This window comes from Grammomys surdaster, unplaced genomic scaffold, assembly GCF_004785775.1.
Source record: "Grammomys surdaster isolate TR1022 unplaced genomic scaffold, NIH_TR_1.0 266, whole genome shotgun sequence".
Taxonomy (NCBI): Eukaryota; Metazoa; Chordata; class Mammalia; order Rodentia; family Muridae; genus Grammomys; species Grammomys surdaster.
Window position 1 is genome coordinate 6,043 of NW_021604707.1, and position 19,646 is coordinate 25,688.

At 45.6% G+C, this 19,646-nt stretch overlaps 1 protein-coding gene across 1 annotated transcript; it reads right to left on the reverse strand.

Moving 5' to 3' along the window:
• Window positions 1-3,473: 3,473 nt before the first annotated feature.
• On the reverse strand, window positions 3,474-8,578 carry LOC114628250 (probable bifunctional dTTP/UTP pyrophosphatase/methyltransferase protein). The gene is made up of 8 exons (XM_028776218.1): window positions 8,532-8,578; window positions 7,788-7,864; window positions 7,174-7,305; window positions 6,881-6,928; window positions 6,739-6,803; window positions 6,603-6,667; window positions 6,133-6,235; window positions 3,474-5,972 (listed from the first exon to the last, which is right to left on the reverse strand). The coding sequence occupies exons 5-8, from the start codon at window positions 6,753-6,755 to the stop codon at window positions 5,786-5,788; spliced, it is 372 nt and encodes a 123-aa protein (XP_028632051.1). The 5' UTR covers window positions 6,756-6,803; window positions 6,881-6,928; window positions 7,174-7,305; window positions 7,788-7,864; window positions 8,532-8,578; the 3' UTR covers window positions 3,474-5,785.
• Between the last annotated feature and the right edge of the window lie 11,068 nt (window positions 8,579-19,646).

Sequence of the window (19,646 nt, forward strand, 5' to 3'; positions counted from 1 at the left end):
CTTGTGAATCAGACCAGGTCTTTGCCCACATTAAACAAAAACTCTACAGATTATCATACCCATCAATATGTTTTCTAAATTAAATAAGAGTGCAAGAGAAAAGAGTTCCCTGAGGAGCAGTGCACAGGGTTAGGGTTAGGGTTACACTGGCAAGGTGGATAACAATTAGCACTTATATGGAACATAACAATTAAAATTATAACATTTATTTTAAAAGAAAAATTAATAATACATGGGTGTTCAGCTTGCTGAATGTCTTTGCACCACATGCCTACAATTCCTACAGAGGCCAGAAGCAGGCATCAGATTCTCCAGAATTTGAGTTAAAGAGGCTTGTAGCTGTCATGTGTATCCTCTGACACTGCAATAAATTTTCTTAATGGAGAATACATCTTTCCTGCCAATACTACACTTGACTTTTATCCTTCCAACCAAGTGTCCTGGATCACTCCCAATCAAAGAGAAAATCAGTTTTTCTAACACTGTTATTGCTTTCTTATCTTGTTGGGTTAAGGGCCTTAGATGCCCAAATTGGCCACCGGGAAGACTGAAGGTTTGTTGTAATTCCTAGAAGGAGAGCTCACCTCTCTATAACTAATACTTGCAGGCCAACAGAACTTAAGATCAGAGGAATAGGAAGCAATTTTTTCCTACTGGGCCACTAAGGGTGATAGCTTTGGTGTGGGTCTTCTTTATTCTTGGATGGTTGTTAGCCACCAGAGAGGACAAAGGGAACAGCCATGGAAATCTGGCTTTAGATTGCTGTATTATAAAATTAACTCCAGAGACCAGCACAGTGAGTCAATTCTACTTTATTGTTCCAGAAATAAGGTATATGAGAGTTTTTATGGGTACAGGTGGAAAGAATCAATTGGTCATAATAATATATCTAATTATCATGTGGGCAGGGAAGCCAGAATGGAACTTGTGTGCTGAGTTTAAGTAGCTCCACACAGGGACATTCTTTTGATAAGGACAGCCACCTGTGTTCAGGGACATTGTCTAGAAAAATTGAGGCAGAGAAATGGAAGCCCTTCTGATAAAGGGAGCCCTGCATTTTGAGCTGAGTTCCACTCAGATTTGTGGACTGCGACCTTCACACAGGTTTTCCAAAACCTTGATTCGTGAAATCATCAATATTGGCTATGAGAGGAACCGTAGCAAATACGGGATGCTGATTCAAAATACATACAGCCTAGGACTCTGCCCAGCTCTCCAGGTGGCTGTCCCATAATTGACTGTATAAAAGTGTTTTCTAAAGGTCATTCTGTTTTGCTATCAGTTCAGCACCTTCAGGGCAACAAGGAATATGGTATTAATGGTAATTAGTACCATTGAATTCCACAATGATTGGCCCACTGTCTCATTTCTCTGATGTAAAATGAGTTCCTTGGTCAGAAGCAATACTGTTTGGAATGCCATTGTGGTGAATGAGGCACTCAGTATGTCCATGGATAGTGGATTTGGCAGAAGTGATATGTGCATGAAAGTCAAAATCATAAGCAGAATACACATTGATTCCAGGAAGAAGAAAGCTTTGTCTTTTACCCAAGAGAAATGATCTAATGTAGTCAATCTGCCACCAAGTCACTGGCTCATCAATCCAGGATATAGTTCCATATCTAGGGCTCAGTGTTAGTCTCTGCTGCTGGTAGATCTGGCACTCACCAGCAGATGTGGCCATGTCAGGCTTGGTGAGAGGACTACTCTACTGTTGTACCCATGCATAAACCCCACTGCATCCAGGATGGCCACTATGTTCATGATCCCATTGGAAAATGACAGATATAGCTGGGGACACAGCTGACTTCCCACAAAACAGGTCATCCTACCTACTTGATTACTGAATGTATGCTCAGCTGAACTTACCTTTTGATCAATATTTACATGGGACCTAAGTACTTTACATCCTTTGACCATTTTGAGAGATCTGTCCACATAGTTCTTCCTTTTATGTCTTTCTCAACAATATTCTAATCATTCTGTTTCGAAGTCTCTGACATTTAAGTTTGTAGCTGATGATTCAGTGAATAATCACACATTTCCAAATACATGTATGAGCATGAGCATGACTACTGCATGAAGCTCTGAACTGTGATGATTTTCCTTTACTGGTGTCTTTCAGGATTGTTCCAGAAACACGTTTTCATGCTGCAGTTGTTCACTTCTTGATGGAGTCTGCATAACAGGCAGAACCCTTAGTAAAGCAGAACCTAGTTATTTCCTTCTCAGTCATTTTATGATAGGGCCTATACCAGGAAGTTCTAGGGGCATGCATAATACCAGGGGCATTGTACAGGAATAGAAACTATAGGCTTCTAGGCAAGTCAGGTACCTAGCATTCGCTTCCAAGTTGCCCCCCAACAAAACCCAAGCCTAGCTCCACTCTCTAGGCTAATCCCAAACAAGACTAGAGTTTCCAAGTTACACACTCAGCAATACCAGTGTCTCCAGGTTATTGCCTCAACAAACCTGCACCTCAGGTTACAACCTCATGCGTAACAACCACTAATGCAGAGGGGTGGTGAAGTTAAGTTTATGATGTGACTCCCAGTACTAGCCAATTATGTTAAAGGCCACAGCAGCTTTCCAATTAGATGCTTGCATATATATGCCCTGCTTGCTGCTTACAATAAAGCCTTTCCCTGATAGACATTTGGGGCTCCATCACCACTAAAACAGTCTTGACTGATGCTGATACATTGGGGATGGGGTAAGTTAGCTCAAATAGAATAAAGACCCTACTGTGAGTTGCATCAGATCGGTTCCTGTGTGTGTCTTTTGGAGATCACTAATGTTTCTCTGGCACAACATGTTCAATTTCTACTAAGATGGAATAGCAAGCCAAGATATTTCTTTTCAAGAAAAAATAGTTGGATAGAGTTGATGGTAGAGCCTTGCTCCAATATTCAGAATCTATGATTCACAATAAACACCTGCCAAAGGCTCCAAACAACATTCCTATCTAACCATGAAACTGGTGGAACAGCCTGCACAGCAGCCTGGTCCTGTTACAGAGTCTACTTCTGTTTTTGGCCCCCAACAGAAAGCTTGCAGCTTTCTGAGCTACTTGGTATACTGGCTGGTGTAACACACCCAAGTGAGGAGTGTGCTGTCTCCAGAATCCTAATCAGCCCAGTAAATGTTGTGCTTCTCTCTTTGCAGTGGGATTGGCCAGGTGTACTGACTTATCTTTCACCTTAGAACTAGTATCTCTAAATACACTACAGCACTAAATTCCTAAGCATTTCACTCAATTAAAAGACTACTAAATTTTGGTTGGATTTATTTTCTGTCCTCTGCTGCCCTTATGGGTTTGCAATGAGTTCAATTTGGTTGGCAACTCATGTGTCCTAGGTCAATTCTACATAATGTGCACTTTAGAGCACTAATATCATATTTTATGGAAGACACAGATGATCAAGATCCCTTCTAACTAAGTTAATGACACAGAAAATGATGAAATACAGATGCAAATAGAAAACCCAAAAGCTAAACTTTATTTTCCCACATAGAGAATTATTTTAATATTTTACTATTGATTCTCCTTGTTTTCCCAATACTGTTATACACACAGTCCCTCTTCATTTTTTTTTTTTTGTCCCTCTTCATTTAAAGACCCAAGAAAAGCCAGAGGAAACACACTCAGTGTTATATTTTTGTTATATTTTGTTTTGCGCTGACCAGTCAAGGACCAGTCTGGAAGAGTTGCAAGACACTCTTTCCAGTACTGAGCAGCAGAGAAAGGATTCGGTGCTCAAAGCAATTCTCAATTACATACAAAGAGGCAAGCCTCAGCTACAGACAACATTCCTGTGAACAAAAAATATATATCTACATTGAGTTTGAAAAAGAGTAGATGGTTTCCTGGCAGAGAAAGTGGCATTAATGCAGTACTCTTTGACCTGGCTGCTATGTGCAATGTTAGCTTCTGTGCTCTGTAACATGAAACACACAGCTACAGCCAATGGCCTGTGTCTCAATCATCTGACCTGACTTAACTCTGAAAGTGCATTGGACATATCTCCAAAGTTGGAAATTTAATATTCCTTGGGTTATACTAAAGTTCCCAAATTAAATACTTATCAATCTAGGCTATCTTCATTCACCTGACATGAATAAATACACTCTGCAAATTAGGAAATTATTACAACGTCACCATCAGATCTTTTTTTTTTTTTTTGTAATGGTGACTCCAGGGTTAGTGATTGCAAGCGATGTTATTAAAACCATCATCTCAACAAAAGTAACTTATTTAAAAAGTGCTTCACTTGCCTCCTTGCCCAATTTAAAAAGAAAAAACAACAATGGCATTAATCAAACATTGGGTTAAATATAAGCTGAATACTTCATAGAATCTATCATGGAGCCTATGGTGGATCCCACCATAAATTTCATTGTGTGGAAACAGACTATTGTATATCAAGTACAGTGACATAAAATAGACCTTTTCACTTCCAGAAGTTATAGCCACATTCGATTCCATGATGTTGGTACTTGATTATGTAATAAGGACTAACATTTTTCACCCTCTGGTTAATGACTGTGAGTCCATTTATATTGCCAAAGAAGGTCTTAAATATTCCAACATGGCTGAAGTACAAGAAAATAGCTTTGAAGCCAACTGTATGAAGATGATAGAGGCCCTTAAAGTGGAAATGACTAAATGACTTAAAGAAATCCAAGAAAACACAAACAATTGGAGGAAATCAATAAATACCTCAAAGACAGCCAGGAAAACACAAACAAAAAAGTGGAGGAAACCAACAAATCTTATAAATAAAGCCAAGAAAAACAAACCAAGAGTAGAAGTAAACAAAACTGTTGAATACCTAAAAGTGGAAATAGAAACAATAATGAAAGCACAAACTGAGGGAATAATGGAAACAAAACTTTAGGACTGCAAAAAGGAACTATGGAGGCAAGTTTCACAAACAGAGTACAAGGATGGAAGACAAATCTCAAGCTTTGAAGATACAATAGAAGGGATGGTTATATCACACAAAGAAAATGTTAAATCTAAAACTTCCTGACATAAAATATCCAGAAAATCCAGGACATTGTGAAAAGATAAAATATAAGGATAGTAGGAATAGAAGAAGGAGAATATGAGATCAAATTCTCAGGAAATATTGATGACAAAATCTTAGAAGAAAAATTTCCTAAAATAAGGAGGGAGGTACTACATATATTCTCATTGTTCTGAAATAGATAGAGGTACGTTGTTCCTTTTAATATCCCTATGCTCACACGGTTTCATCCATTCTGACAATTGATATACCCATTAAAAAAACAAATGAAAGGTTTCCACATTGAATGCACACACATTGACTTTTTGTTCATCATAGTCATGATTAGTGTTTCTCTACGACAACATTCTTGACTCTCATAAACTGACCTCGCCATAAACTGAAAAACTTCACCACAAGAATATGAGTATCATCAACTTTATCAAGGAGAATTTGCTTATTAGAAGGTTATGGATACATGTTTATCACTATTCAATGTGCAACATCTAAATATTATGAGACTATACTGAGGGGCAGTTCCACAGCACAGCTCTAATCGAGGCAAAAATCAAATAATCGTTTAAGGCATTGTTTCCTTCTCCTTTTTCTTATAGAAATGCCTTGCAAACACAAATCAGATACACATCACTTCCTGTCTGTGATGATACCACTTCCAGGCCCCATCAATGTCACTTCTCATACAATGACATCACTTCCTTCCCTTGTGATGGCCTCACTCCCTGTCTGATGTCACTTCCTGGCCAGTGACATCACTTCTAGTCCCCCAAGTCACTTCCGGTTTCTGAAACCGTCACTTCCTGCCCCGGCACAGGAGGCAGCAGCCCTGCGAGCTCGCGGCACACGCGGTTGAGTGGGAATCCTGCAGCATTGAGGACGTCACCGCACACATGCTCGGCCAGCATCGCTCCCCGTGCCTGCAGCGCATACGCCCCAGCCTTGTCCCTGTAGGCGGGGCGTGGGGTCACAGGGTCAGGGTAGGTGTCATGGGGTACTGGGCATGGTCAGAGATTGTGGGTGCATTCAGGGGCTGTGGGCGGAGTCCAGGCATCACTAGGCGGGATTGTGGGCATGGCCAGGGGTCGTGGGCGGGGCCACAGCTCACATGGGCTCGCCGGTCTCCACGTACTCTCGAAGGAGGTCGTAGGACAGCGGTGAGAAAGTCACACGTGTCTCCTCGTGGAAGGCAAGCACTTCCTGGGCGGGGCCTGGGGGCGGGGTCAGCCGGGGACAAGATCAGCCAGGGACAGGGCCAGGGTCATCTGGGGGTCACCGTAACCTCCGACCTCGCCCACCAGACTTCACACGTGTGGTCCATAACCTCCTGGGAACTCAAAGCCCCGCCCAAAAGCCCACTGAGGCCACGCCCCCGAAAGCAAATCCAGAGGCCATGCCCACAATCCTTTACCTCACTTCCTGTTTTGCAAATGACATCACTTTCTGGGTCCTAGGACCAAGCCACGCCCCCCGAGATCACGTCTTGGTCCCCCTGGCCACACCCACATTCTTTGACCCCTGACTTCCTATGACCCAGAAGCTCCGCCCATGTATGATATCACCCGAAGCCCCGCTCACCTGCTCCACGGCGCCTTACAACGATGGTGACGCCCGTGATGACTCCGTGCTCCTTCCCGCTCAGCCTGGGGGTCAGGGGCGGGGTCAGGGCGGGGATTACGTGGGGTCAGCCCCGCCCCCGGGAGGGTCCGCCCACCTGCGCAGCATCTGCATGGCGTCCTCCTGGTCGGCCGGCTTCTCCAGGATCAGCCCGTCCACGGCCTGCAGGGGAGCAGGGAGGGGGTGTTGTGTGTGCCTGCCCTGTGCTGCGGGCCTACTGTGTGCCGGGGTCAACTCACCACGACGGTGTCGGCTCCGATGACGATGTACGGGGTCTCGGGGTCGTCCTGGGGGCGGGGATGATGTCACTTCCTGTGTTAACCCTCCCCTCTTACATCACCGCCTGGGCTGGGACAGGGCTCCAAGTCGGGGGAGGGGATGACATCACCTGCCAATTGTGCCAGGCCCCGCCCCCGCCATCCCCACCAACTCCTTAGTAGTTGCTCATGTAAATAAAAACAAAATTATTTTTAAACCCTGCGACCCCGCCCCCACCAGAGGCTCCACCCCTCACCCCACGTCCCGCCCCGACCTGGAACACGCGGGCCGCCACCTCCAGCGCCTTTCCCCTCGCCGTCTCACGCGCGTAGTCTTGGGCCCGGGGCAGCGCGGCCTTGCTGAGCGACTCCTCAAAGGCAGACGGGATGACCTCGAAGGACACGCCCTGGGGGTGGGGCGGGGCTCAGTCGGTTGGCGCGTACCTGGCCTGACAGGGTGAGATGGCCTGGGCTATGTGGACAGAGACGACATGAGTCTGACTTCACTATGTGGGGCAACCTCGGCTACTTGGATGAAAATGGAGGATACGCTGGGCTGAGTCGAGATTAAACTGGGGACAGCCTGGACTACATGGACGGCCCGGGTCACGTGGAGTGAGGACGGGGACAGCCTGGGCTATGGGGAAGAAGGTACAGGCTATGGACGTGACTGACGTGGCTACATAGCCCAGGCTGCCCCAGTCTCGCTCTTTGCAGGCAAGGCTGGCTGCGTCATCACTTCCCTTAGCCCAGGCTGCCCCACGACTCTGTCCCCATAGCCCAGGCTGTCCCATTTCCCCCTCTGCATGGCCTAAGCAGTACCAGGTGTCTCTCCACATTAGCCTAGGCTATCCCACGCCTTCCTCCCAGTAGCCCTGGGCTGTCCCACCTCTCGATGCCTGTCGATCACCCGCAGGAGACACCCGCAGACGGTGTGCCGTGTGTGGAGAAGTGGGATAGCCTGGGCTGATGGAGAGAGACAGGGAGTCAGGATCATTTGGGCTGTGCAGGGAGGAACGCAAGGCAGCCTGGGCTACATCACAAACCCGACAACGGATCGTTCTCTGAAAAAAAAAAAACCTACATAGCCTTGGCTACGCAGGCAGAGAAGCAGTACAGCATGGGCTACTGAAAAAAAAAAACAAAGCCCAGCACAGCGTCTGAGCGGCTGTGACAGGAAACCCGGGGCAGCCTCGGCTACAGAGAAGCAGACTTGAAGACAGCCTGTGCCAGCCGAGAAACACGATGCCCAGCCTGGGCAACGGGGATTGGAGAAGTGGCACAGCCGGGGCTATGCCTGTTGAGTCGTGGGGTAGCCAGGACTAATGGAGAAAGTTGCACGACAGCGGGGGATGTGTGGAGAGACATCCAGGATTAGCCTAGGCTAAGTGCAGGGGGTGGGGGTGAGGAAATGGGACATCCTAGGCTACAGGCTGTGCTGTGAGGACCAGGGCATGGGCCAGCCTGGGCTACAGCGAGGTGAGGGAGGAGCGGGGGCAGCCTGAGCTGCAAGCAACCAGATGTGTGATAGCCTGGACTACAGTTGTCAGTCACACAGAGACACGCCCATCTGTCAGTCAAGAAAGGCCCGCCCCGACCCGGAAGTGACCTCGCGGAGGACCGCCCCCCTCACCGCGAGCCCGAGGATCTCCCGACGCCGCGGCGACGCGCTCGCCAGGATCACACGGAAGCCGCGCAGGCGCGGAGCGGGCGGGGCCAGCGCCGTGCGCGGGGCGGGCCCTCCGCGGGTGACTTCGCCGTGGTCGCCCATGACGTCAGTGGGGTCGTGGAGAGGTCGCGGGGTCACAGATGCGGTCACTGCGGCGAGCGGGGTCTCCAGAGCCGGTCATGGATGACGTCACTAGGGTCACGGCCGCTGCAGGGTCACGGGTGACGTCACCGGGATCACCAGGCTCCCCGTAGGGTCACAGCGGGGTCGCCGGGAGCGCAGCACAGGCGGCGGCCGTGACGGGAATCGCGTCTTTACCGCCGCTTTCGGGTTACACCCAAAACCCGCCCATTCCGGCCGCGCACGTGCTGTGGACACGGGGGGGGGGGGGGGGAGGGGGAGGGGAAACTAAATGGCGGCCAGGCCCCGCCCCTACGGGCGCATGCGCGGTCGGAGAATCAAAAATGGCGGCCGGGGTCGAAACCGGAAGTCCCGACCTCCCCCGGGGCGACCTTCAAACAAGGCCTGGGGGAACTCTCGGTCATCCCCCTGCCTCACCCCAATCCCTCGCGGCCACTCGCGACCTTCCTCTTGCCCCACTGGCGGTCATCCCCCTGCCTCACATAGAAACCGTGCCCACAGAGCCAACCACGCCCCCTTGGGCTCCTACCTCAAATGACAAGGACCACAGTGCTTCAGACCACGCCTCGTCCACCCAGGCTACCGCCCTGTCCGCTCAAGCCACGCCCCTTGAGCACAGGCCACGCCCCCAGCACGCGGACTCGGACAAGTACCTTAAGTTATTTACATAATTTAAGCGAGAACTCGGGATTTGACGTCATAGACCCGCGACAGCCTGCGTGAGCCCTGGCCGCTGGCCGTGGGTGTCTGCGTTGAATGTGACGTAATATCGAGCGACGGGGTCCTGAATACTTGGCGGCGGTCCTCGCTCACTGCGGCTAACCGGACCGGTACTTAAACACGTGGCCACCTCCGGGACGCACCCGCCTGCTCCCCGGGCCTCCCGTCACCCTGGCCCGCTCGCGACAGCCACTTCCCCGTCCTTTGTATTCAACCGGGGAACAGCAGCGTTGCAGAAACTTGTCACCACTAGGTGTCACCAGAGAACGGTCTCAATCAACCAAGCAAACTCAGATCGCTCCTGGCCGCTGCACTCGCTCACTCCATCTCTCCTCCGGAGGGTCCTCCCTAGCTCAGGGGAACACTCACCCACGCACGACGGAGCAGAGGACCCACCACTCCCCCGAGTGGCACAAACGGTCCCTGGTGTCCCGCCCGAACAGAGCGAACGAGGGCTGGACTTGGGCGGGCCGACCTCCTCAGGCACCCAAAAAAAACTAAAGTAGCACAGGGAGCTATGAAAGCAGGTGAAATCGGTCTCTAAGTGAAAGTACCTGACTAACGATTAGGTTACAGGCACAATCAGGGGAAGGGAGAGCATCCAAACGCGGTGTGTGAATGCACGGGGAGGGTGGCCGGCGACCTCAGTTCCACGCCATTAAGGTCTCATTTTTAAAAATTCCACCACTTATTTTCTGTTCCTCGCTGCCCTCCCATCCTCACCCACCTGCCCCCTTCTCGAAGACTAAATACAGAGAGTACATTAAAAGAGTGGTGGAATGGTTAAAATACCCACTTGTGTTTTTGTTTTTCACCTCTAGGAATACCTTTTCATAGTGATTTGTTTTCACTTTGGCCAGAAAATAATTTTTTTTGGTCTTGTTTGGTATTGTATTTTTTTATTGGATATTTTATTTATTTACATTTCAGATGTCATGCCCTTTGTCCATCCTTCTCCCAGAAACCCCCTATCCTATCCCCCCTCCTTGCTTTTGTTTTCTTTATTAGTATTTTAAGTTAACATACAAAGTACTGGATTTTATTAAAGCATCCTCATACATGTGTCATTAGAGTTCTGAGTTTCCCTCTGCCCTTTCCCTTTCTTTCTCCAGCTAGTTTCCTCATCTGATTTCCTGTCACATGTATTCCATCATCCTCCCTCTTTTAAAAAAAAATTGTTAATCAAAGGCTTTATAAGTTTGCTAATGCTCAATAACAAGATGCCCATACAATCAGAAGTGTAACCCAATACTCAACCTAGATATACCAACTATCTTTGACTGGTGGAGACAACGAAAACATCTGCCTCCATGTCCCCCCCCTTGTCTCTTAGCTCCTCCTCTCCTTCTCTTCCTCCTCTCCTTACTCCTCTTCTTCCTCTCCTTACTCCTCCCACCTTAGCTCCTCCTACATATCACCCTTCCTGTTAAAACTTTTCTCTCAAAATACAATTAGAGTATAACTATACCAATTTGTATCAGTAAGGTACAAGAAAGACCTAACACCCAGTACAACATTTTGTTGACTAACCAGAACCTCTGTCATCTCTCCTAACTAAAAGACTTAGTTCTGAACCTGGCTTTACTCTTGGCTTTAGAAAGAATGTCAGCTGAAAACCATCCTCTCAAATCTTTTCTCTCAAAGTAAATAGCCGGGGTTGGCTATGAGACTATAAGTCTTCAACCCCATCAGAAATCCAGAATGACTGAATTAACTGAAATTATGGGAAGCACAAAGCATAGCGTCTAAAACTTAGCCAATTTATAGAGACTGCTGAACACCTGGACAGTCCCTATCCTACAAAACGTTGGAGCATCACATCTTCAGCCTTCTGGCCCAGGATCACCTGACAGACCTAGTGATGCAGAATTATTAAGGGCTAATTACTCTGTCATGGCAGATAAAAATCAGTCTACTATTCCGCAAGTGTGTCCTTTTCTGGACAGTAATTTGTCTGTAGATGAAAAGAGGCAATTCTTGACTAGTGGCTGTCTCACCACAACTGGAGTAACTACAAAGATGCTCAATTTCTTCTTAGAATCCAAGACAGGAAGCTGTCAGGAGTAGACAAGTCTCTAATCAAAATGAACATTAATACAGAATTGTTTGTAACGTCAATTCTGTGGACTTCTGACGTTTTGAAAACCAACTATCCATGTAAGACAATCTGAACTGTTGTCTGTTAACTCCTATCAGCTATTTCTAAATAAAATATAGAAAACACCCTAACAATAAACTCAGAGCCATGAATTTGCTATAGGCTCTTAATTCTCAGGCTAACTATCTTGAATCAGTTAGTTAAAGAAGAACTGGGTTTAAGCCTTGTATTCCTAAATGTGTTATATAGGCACAATGGCTATGAGAGTAACAATATTAATCTCACTTTTATATCAATAAGAAATTCGTACCAATGAAAACCTTGAATTTGAAATCAAAGTAAATTTTGTACCATTTAAGAAATTATAACTTCAGCTTAATAACAATTATACAGATTTCTACCAATAGGTTATGGCTATGCAATAAATCCTAGCTATTCCACCCTGTTCCAACAAAATCACTACTTTTCCCTAGAAAGATAGCCCAATATTAACCACCACAGTACCCAAGCTCAGGGAATAGGGTGCTGACTCTTCATTAACTTCTTCAAGCTGGTTACAGGCGTTGAGATATTAGAAAAGGGGTGGGGCAAGAGTAAATTGATAAGCCTCTGACGTCTGTGTCTTCATTGCATCCAGCTGAAATTCCAGGACATCAGAGGTTCGAGCAGGTCTGCTCAGCTTGCTTGATGAGTAGATACAAGGCTGTGTATTCTGCAATATACAAATCTCTAAACAAATTTTAGTATCAAGATAACTTTTTGTTTGAATTCTGAAATCTAGTCTTCTGGCAGCCTACCTCTGTCTTGTCTAATGCATATAATTCTGGGAATTTCTATGAGGGTGTGCTCCCACCGTGCTCCCACCATCCTCCCATTCCCACCTCCCTGCTCTCGAATTCCCCAACACTAGGGAATCCAAACTTTCAGGCACCAAGGCCCTCACATCCACTGATGCCTGACAAGGCCACCCTCAACTACCTATACAGGTGGAGCCATGAGGCCTTCTTGTTGTGTTCTCAGGCTGGAGGTTTTAGAATGGCTACTCCAACTTGTTTCATAGAACCATGCGGGGCGCCGCCTCACCGAAAAGGAGAACGCCACACTCAGGATTCTTCTGACAGCATTTTTATTGTTCAGCTCTTTTAGTGTTACAGCTCTCTTAGATGGTAGTGTTACAGCTCTCTTAGATGGTAGTGAGGCGAGGGACCCCAAGCCCCAAAACCTTGTGGCTTATATAGAGCTTTAGGAGATGTGCCACACACTCATTGGCTCTTATGATGTCGCCAAATTAGCATACTGGTTTTCGCGCCTTGCGCAGGCGCACATTCAAGCAAGGCTCGCAAGAAGAACCAGGAAGCAGGAAACCGGCGCCATCTTGCGATGGCGGACGCGGCTCCTAACAGAACCATTTGCTTGAAAAATTGTTTTCCAGCCTTTTACTCTAAGGTAGTGTCTGTCTTTGTCACTGAGACGGGTTCCTATATTTACTTTTGCTGTGTATAGTAGTCTGGGCTGGCATTTGTGTTCTCTTAGGGTCTGTATGATGTCAGTCCAGGCTCTTCTGGCTTTTATAGTCTCTGGTGAGAAGACTGGTGTAATTCTGATAGGTCTGCCTTTATATATTACTTGGCCTTTTTCCCTTACTACATTTAATATTCTTTTTTTGTACATTTGTTGTTTTGATTATTATGTGATGGGAAGTATTTCTTTTCTGGTCTAGTCTATTTGGCGTTCTGTGGGCTTCTTGTATGTTTATGGGCATCTCGTTCTTTAGGTTAGGGAAGTTTTCTTCTATAATTTTGTTGAAGATATTCATTGGCCCTTTAAGTTGGGAATCTTCACTCTCTTCTATACCTATTATCCTTAGGTTTGGTCTTTTCATTGTGTCCTGGATTTCCTGGATGTTTTGTGTTAAGAACTCTGCATTTCGTGTTTTCTTTGACAGTTGTGTCAATATTTTCTATGGTATCTTCTGCACCTGAGATTCTCTCTTCTGTCTCTTGTATTCTGTTGGTGATGCTTGAATCTATGACTCCTGATCTCTTTCCTAGGTTTTCTATCTCCAGGGTAGTTTGTGATTTCTTTATTGTTTCTACTTCCAGTTTTAGATCCTGGATGGTTTTGTTCAATTCCTTCACCTGTTTGCTTGTGTTCTCTTGTAATTCTTTAAGGGATTTTTGTGTTTCCTCTTTAAGGGCTTCTACCTGTTTACCTGTGTTCTCCTCAAATTCTTTGAGAGTGTTATTTATGTCCTTCTTAAAGTCCTCTATCATCATCATTAGACGTGATTGTAGATCTGAATCTTGCTTTCCTGGTGATATGGGGAATTCAGGACTTTGTAGTGTGGGAGAACTAGGTTCTGATGATGCCAAGTACCCTGGGTTGCTGATGCTTATGTTCTTGTACTTGCCTTTTGCCATCTGGATCTCCTTAGTGCTACCTGCCCTGTCTCTGACTGGAGCCTGTCTTTTCTATTATCTTGGTTGTTTCAGAACTGTGTGGGGTGGGTGTTACTACTGGGGTTAGAGCTGGGGCCCAAGATCTGCTCAGTGCTCAGGTGCAGACAGGAAGGAACCATTACTCCAGGCCAGGAGTGAATTCCTGGGTCCCAGTGGGTTCCAGTTACTCCCTGTTTGGGGTGGGTGTTGCTTTCTCCTTACCTAAGATATTGCCTGGGTTAGAGCTCCTGGGAGGCCTGCTTCCTCTGTGATTTGTGAGATTGGGTGCAGAGCTGCTGCCCGGGATCTGCACTTAAGGCTATTATTATAAAACTTTTGGCTCCTACTTTAAATATTGACCTCATTTGGCAAAATGGTAAGACACATTTTCACAAAAATCAATGATATTCATATAAAAACATTTTTTCCTGATAAAAGTTATCCTGTGCATGATACATTTCCATGCAAAAGATTCATTAGGGACTTTTGTAGCATGTGTTCCACTATGTTCATAGCATCCTTATTTGTGATAGCCAGAAGCTGGAAACAACACAGATTTCCCACAGCAGAAGAATGGATACAGAAAATGTGGTTCATTTAAACAATGGAAAACTATTCAGTTATTAAGAACAAGGACATCATGAGCTTTACAGGCAAATGAATGAAACTAGAAAGTATCATTCTGAGTGAGGTCACTCAGACCTAAAAAGACATGCATGGTATGTACTCACTAATAAGTGGATATTAGCCAAAAAGTACAAAAAAATACCCAGGATACAATCCACATAACTCAAGAAGGGTAAGAAGCTGAGGGGCTCAAGTGAGGATGCCTCAATCCTACCTGAGAGGGAGAAGAAAGCAATCATGGGGGGGCAGAGGGATGGAGGGACCTGGGCGGGAGAGGGAACAGGTTGGGGGTGGGGAGTGTGGAGGGACAGGAGTGAAGCACTGAGGGCCAGCAAAAAGAATGGAAACAGGCAACCTTGGGAGGTAGGAGGTGGGGGGACCCTCTAGAATGAATTAGAGACCTGGGAGGTGAGAGATGCTCAACACTCAGTGGGAAGGACCTTAGATGAAATGCCCAACAGTGGGGAGAGGGAGCTTGTGGAGTCCACCTCCAGTAGAAAAGCAGGGCATTTATTGGAGGGATGGGTTTGCCATCCCACAGTCAGAAACTCTGACCCAGACTTATCCTTGTCTGAAAGAACTGCAGGGACAAAAATGTAAGAGACTGAAGGAAAGGAGGTCCAGTGACTGGCTCAAATTGGGATCCACTCAAGGGGAGGCTCCAAGGCCTGACACTATTACTGATGCTATGTTGTGCTTATAGAGAGGAGCCTAGCACAACTGCTTTCCAAGAGGCCCAACAAGCCACTCAAAGAGTCAGATGCAGATATCAACCAATTGACCAAAGCTAGGGACCCCAGGGTTGAATTAGGGAAAGGCTGGAAGAAGCTCTAGAGAAGGGTCACTCCATAGGAAGACCGGCAGTTTCAACTAACCTGGATCCCCAAGATCTCTCAGACACTGAGTCACCAACCAAGTCACATAAACTAGCTGATATGAGGCTCCTGTCACATATACAGCAGTAGACTACCTGGTCTAGCCTCAGTGAGGGAAGATGCACCTAACCTTTGAGAGATTTGAGGCCCCAGAAAGCGGGAAGGTCTGATGAGGTGGGGTGGGCATCCCTTGGAGCTGCAGAAGAGGTTTGGGGTGAGGAAATGTCAGAGGGAAGAACAGGAGGGAGATAATGACTGGACTGTAAAAAAAATTAAAGAATAATAATAAAAAATTTCTATTCATGGAATAATTTCAAAAAATATGTGTGACTTTGTTAGGGGCCATTTAAAAGATCACACAGGTAAATCTAAGCATAATGAAATGGAAAAAAATATGGTGACAGTTAATGAATAATCCTTTGAGTTTTGCTATTTGCTGAGATTACTTTTTGAAGAATAGTTCATGGTAGGTGTGGGCCACAGTATATACAGCTTTACACAGATTGCAGTCTTCTTCATTAAGGACCATGTCAAGTTTTTGCTGTGCTAACCATTCCTATGAGTTGTTGAATGTAAAGTGATCCAATTTGCTATCATTGTTCTTAGATTTTGAACAATTAAAATAATTCCAACCTAATATAGTCTGAGAAATGTCTACGGAGTATTTCTAAAGTATATATGAATACTCAGGGAAGTACTCGGGGAAGTACTCAGGGAAGTACTTTGGAAGTATTCATCATTCACATAAAATTTTAAATTTAGTAATCTCACTGTTGTAGTGTAGAAAAGTAACAGTCCAAAGGAAGAAATCAAGCCTGGAATCTCTTTTATTTGTGATAACATCCCATTGTGAGCATCTTCTGGGTATATGCCCAATTCTGGTCTCTTCTTAATCACCACTAGTTTCTTAGCTGCAGCTAACCAGCATCAATTGTTACACATGTCTCTTCTATTCTTGCCTTGAAAGCCAGAGCCACATGGCCACAACTGCCTAGTTCTACTGCTTGCTGGGGTTGGAATATGTCTCCTACCCTATTCTATTACCAGCTTTCTGCTCCCAACTTCCTCAATTCTGGAGCTTCCTCTGTAGATTGAGCTTGAACACAAAGATCTTTGTGGCTATGTCTCCTGAATGCTGGGATTAAAAGTACATACCACTGGGCCTGGGTTTAAGCTTTTCTTCACCTCAAACTTTCTCTGTCCCAGGGTGGCCTTGAACTCGAAGATCAGGCTTTGTTTCCTGGGATTAAATCTGTATACCACCATGTCTGGGCCTAAGCTTTTCATGGCCACAGTTCCTCAACATCTGGATCAAAACCATGTGTCGTTCAGCCTCAAAATCTAGATCACAAGTGAGACTTCTATTTCTGGATTGTAGTTCAGTCCAGATTATAAAAGTCCAAACTATTCTTGTTCAACTGCAAACACAAACAATAAGCTTATCTGGTTGGGATCGTGCCATGAGGTCATGACTCTCTTAATCTCTTTATTTTCTTGAATGCAGAATTCGCTGCATTTTACATCCTCAGCTCTTTTTATTATTACTTGAATCATATATTTTGTATTTTTTTCTTTTTAAACTTGCCCTACTTGATCAGAATGCTCTTCATGAAACTAAACCAGAAAACAAAGTCTCTCCTGGGCTTTTTAAAGACTTCTTTTGTCAATTCAATTAATATAAATCTCTTTACCTTAGCCTTTGGTAGATTCTTCAGACAAGAACATAAAGCTGTCAAATTCCCCACCAGTATACAACAAAAATGATTTCTAGGCCACATTCTGAAAATTTTCTCCACTGAAACCACTTGAGCCAGATATGCATAGTTCAAATCACTCTCAGCAACAACGTCTTCCATATTCTTATTAGGATATCCCATTAAGCCCCACTTAAAACATTACACTGCTTTCCAAATCCACATTCTCCCAAACAAAAGCATGGTCAGGCCTATCACAGTAATATCCCAGTCTCTGGTACCAACTTGTGACTTCGTTAGGGTTTTACTGCTGTGAACAGACACCATTACCAAGGCAACACTTATAAGGACAACTGTGGGTCCAATATCACGCGCAGGTCACAGGCGTGGGGTGCGGGCTCCAAGGCTGTCCAGGGAACTGCGGCTGCAGCGGCTCAGGGTGCAGGCAGGAGCGGGCAGGGGCGCGGCACTTCCCAGCGGGACTCAAGAGTGCAGACCGCCGGCCGCCGAGGATATGGGTCAAGGCTCACGTGGGGCACGTGGGCGGGGTCGTGGCCATGAGCTGAAGCGCAGCGCGCTGTTCAGTCGCACGGAGCAGGGCCGATGTAGTCTCTCGAATCATGGCAGCCTCGGACAGCTGGGCCCGGGAGGGAGGGGAGCAGACTGGAGGGTCCGCTTCTGCTCCAGCCTCCAAAGGCGGGTGAGTGTTACAGCTCTTTTGGCTTCCTCTTTCCGAGGGCAGCCTGGGAGTGCCTCAGCTGTGAAGAGGGAAAAGTGTTATGCTGGGCGGGCAGATTTCTGAGTTCGAGGCCAGCCTGGTCTACAGAGTGAACTCCAGGACAGCCAGGACTACACAGAGAAACCCTGTCTCAAAAAACAAACAAACAAAAACACAAAAAAACAAAACAACAAAAAAAAGAAAAGTGTTACAGCTCATTGTTCTGCCCCAAACCACTCCAAACTGCATCTCAGAGTCTCCGAGGTGGAACGGGAAGGGGAGAAGTGTTGTAGCTCTTTGAAATGGGCAGGCTAGCCGGCGATGGGGGAGGAACAAAGGTCTCCAACAGCGGGAAAGATCTCACATCCACTTTGCTCTTGAGCTTTGGGCAATATATACAGTTTTTGGGGTGAAGGCAGGTAACCCTATTGGCTTGATTTGGGAGCTTGGGAATGCCTCATCTGCATGAAGGTGTGATCCCTGGCCATGGACCTCTCCATGGGAGGGGCTGTGGGGAGCAGAAGCTAAGAGAGCCAGATGAGTTTGGGAATGCTTGAAGCGGTCCTTCCGTCCTAACGGCCTTCTTCAGACCAAGGTTTCCGGGGCTTCCAGAGCTTTCTACCAAGCTTTCTGGCCTTTTCTCATAGCCCACTGCCCCACAGACAACATTTACTTGAGGCTTGCTTACACGTTCAGAATTTCAGACCATTATTATCAAGGCAAGAGCATGGCAGCATCCAGGCAAGCATGGTGCAGGAGGAGATGAGAGTTCTGCATCTTCATCTGAAGGCCACTAGGAAAAGACTGGCTCCCATGTGGTTAGAGAGTCTCATTGCCTGCCCTTACCCCCACAGATACATACTTCCTTGAACTTGCCACACCTACTCCAACAAGGCCATAACTCCTAGCAATGTGACTCCCTGAGTCAAGCATATTCAAACCACCACTGTTCAAAGCATGAATTTTTCTATTTAATTACAGTAAACTTTGCACAGTACATGATAAATTTCTGTGTAAATTCTATCTTTCTGAAAATAAGAAAAATGTGAGGAAAATGAGGAAATTAGAGATCTTTAGAGGTGAATTCTATTTCAGATCATAACCATAGGTCACTCTGATATAATAATTTTTATATTTGTGAAAAATCTATAAAGAGCTATTTTTATCTCTGAAAGCCATGCATGAACTAGATTACACGCCTAGATAATACAGAAAATTGTATTGCAATATAATAGTCTTGGAGTTTTAATCCCACAAAAAAACATAAAAATATGCCATGAACTATACATGAAAGTCATGACTCATTCTCCTTAAAACATTTTATGATTTGAAATTTCCTTTATGTATCAAACATATTAATCATATTAAGTGTTTTAAGAATCAAATAATACAAGATATTTCATTCAACTTTTCTATTCATATCCTTTGGTACCCTAAAAATATAAATAACACATATTGAATAATATCCAAAATTCAGGATCCTACTGAGTACTAAATTATTTTTCAAATCATACAAAATATTCTTTGGAAATTAAATATAGTAAAACAGAATAAAATATTAAAGAGAGGATCATTAAGAAATATATTCAAGGGGCTGGAGAGATGGCTCAATGGTTAAGAGCACTGACTGCTCTTCCAGAGGTCCTGAGTTCAAATCCCAGCAACCACATGGTGGCTCACAACCATCTGTAATGGGATCAAGTGCCCTCTTCTGGTGTGTCTGAAGATAGCTACAGTGTACTCATATACATAAAATAAATAAACATAT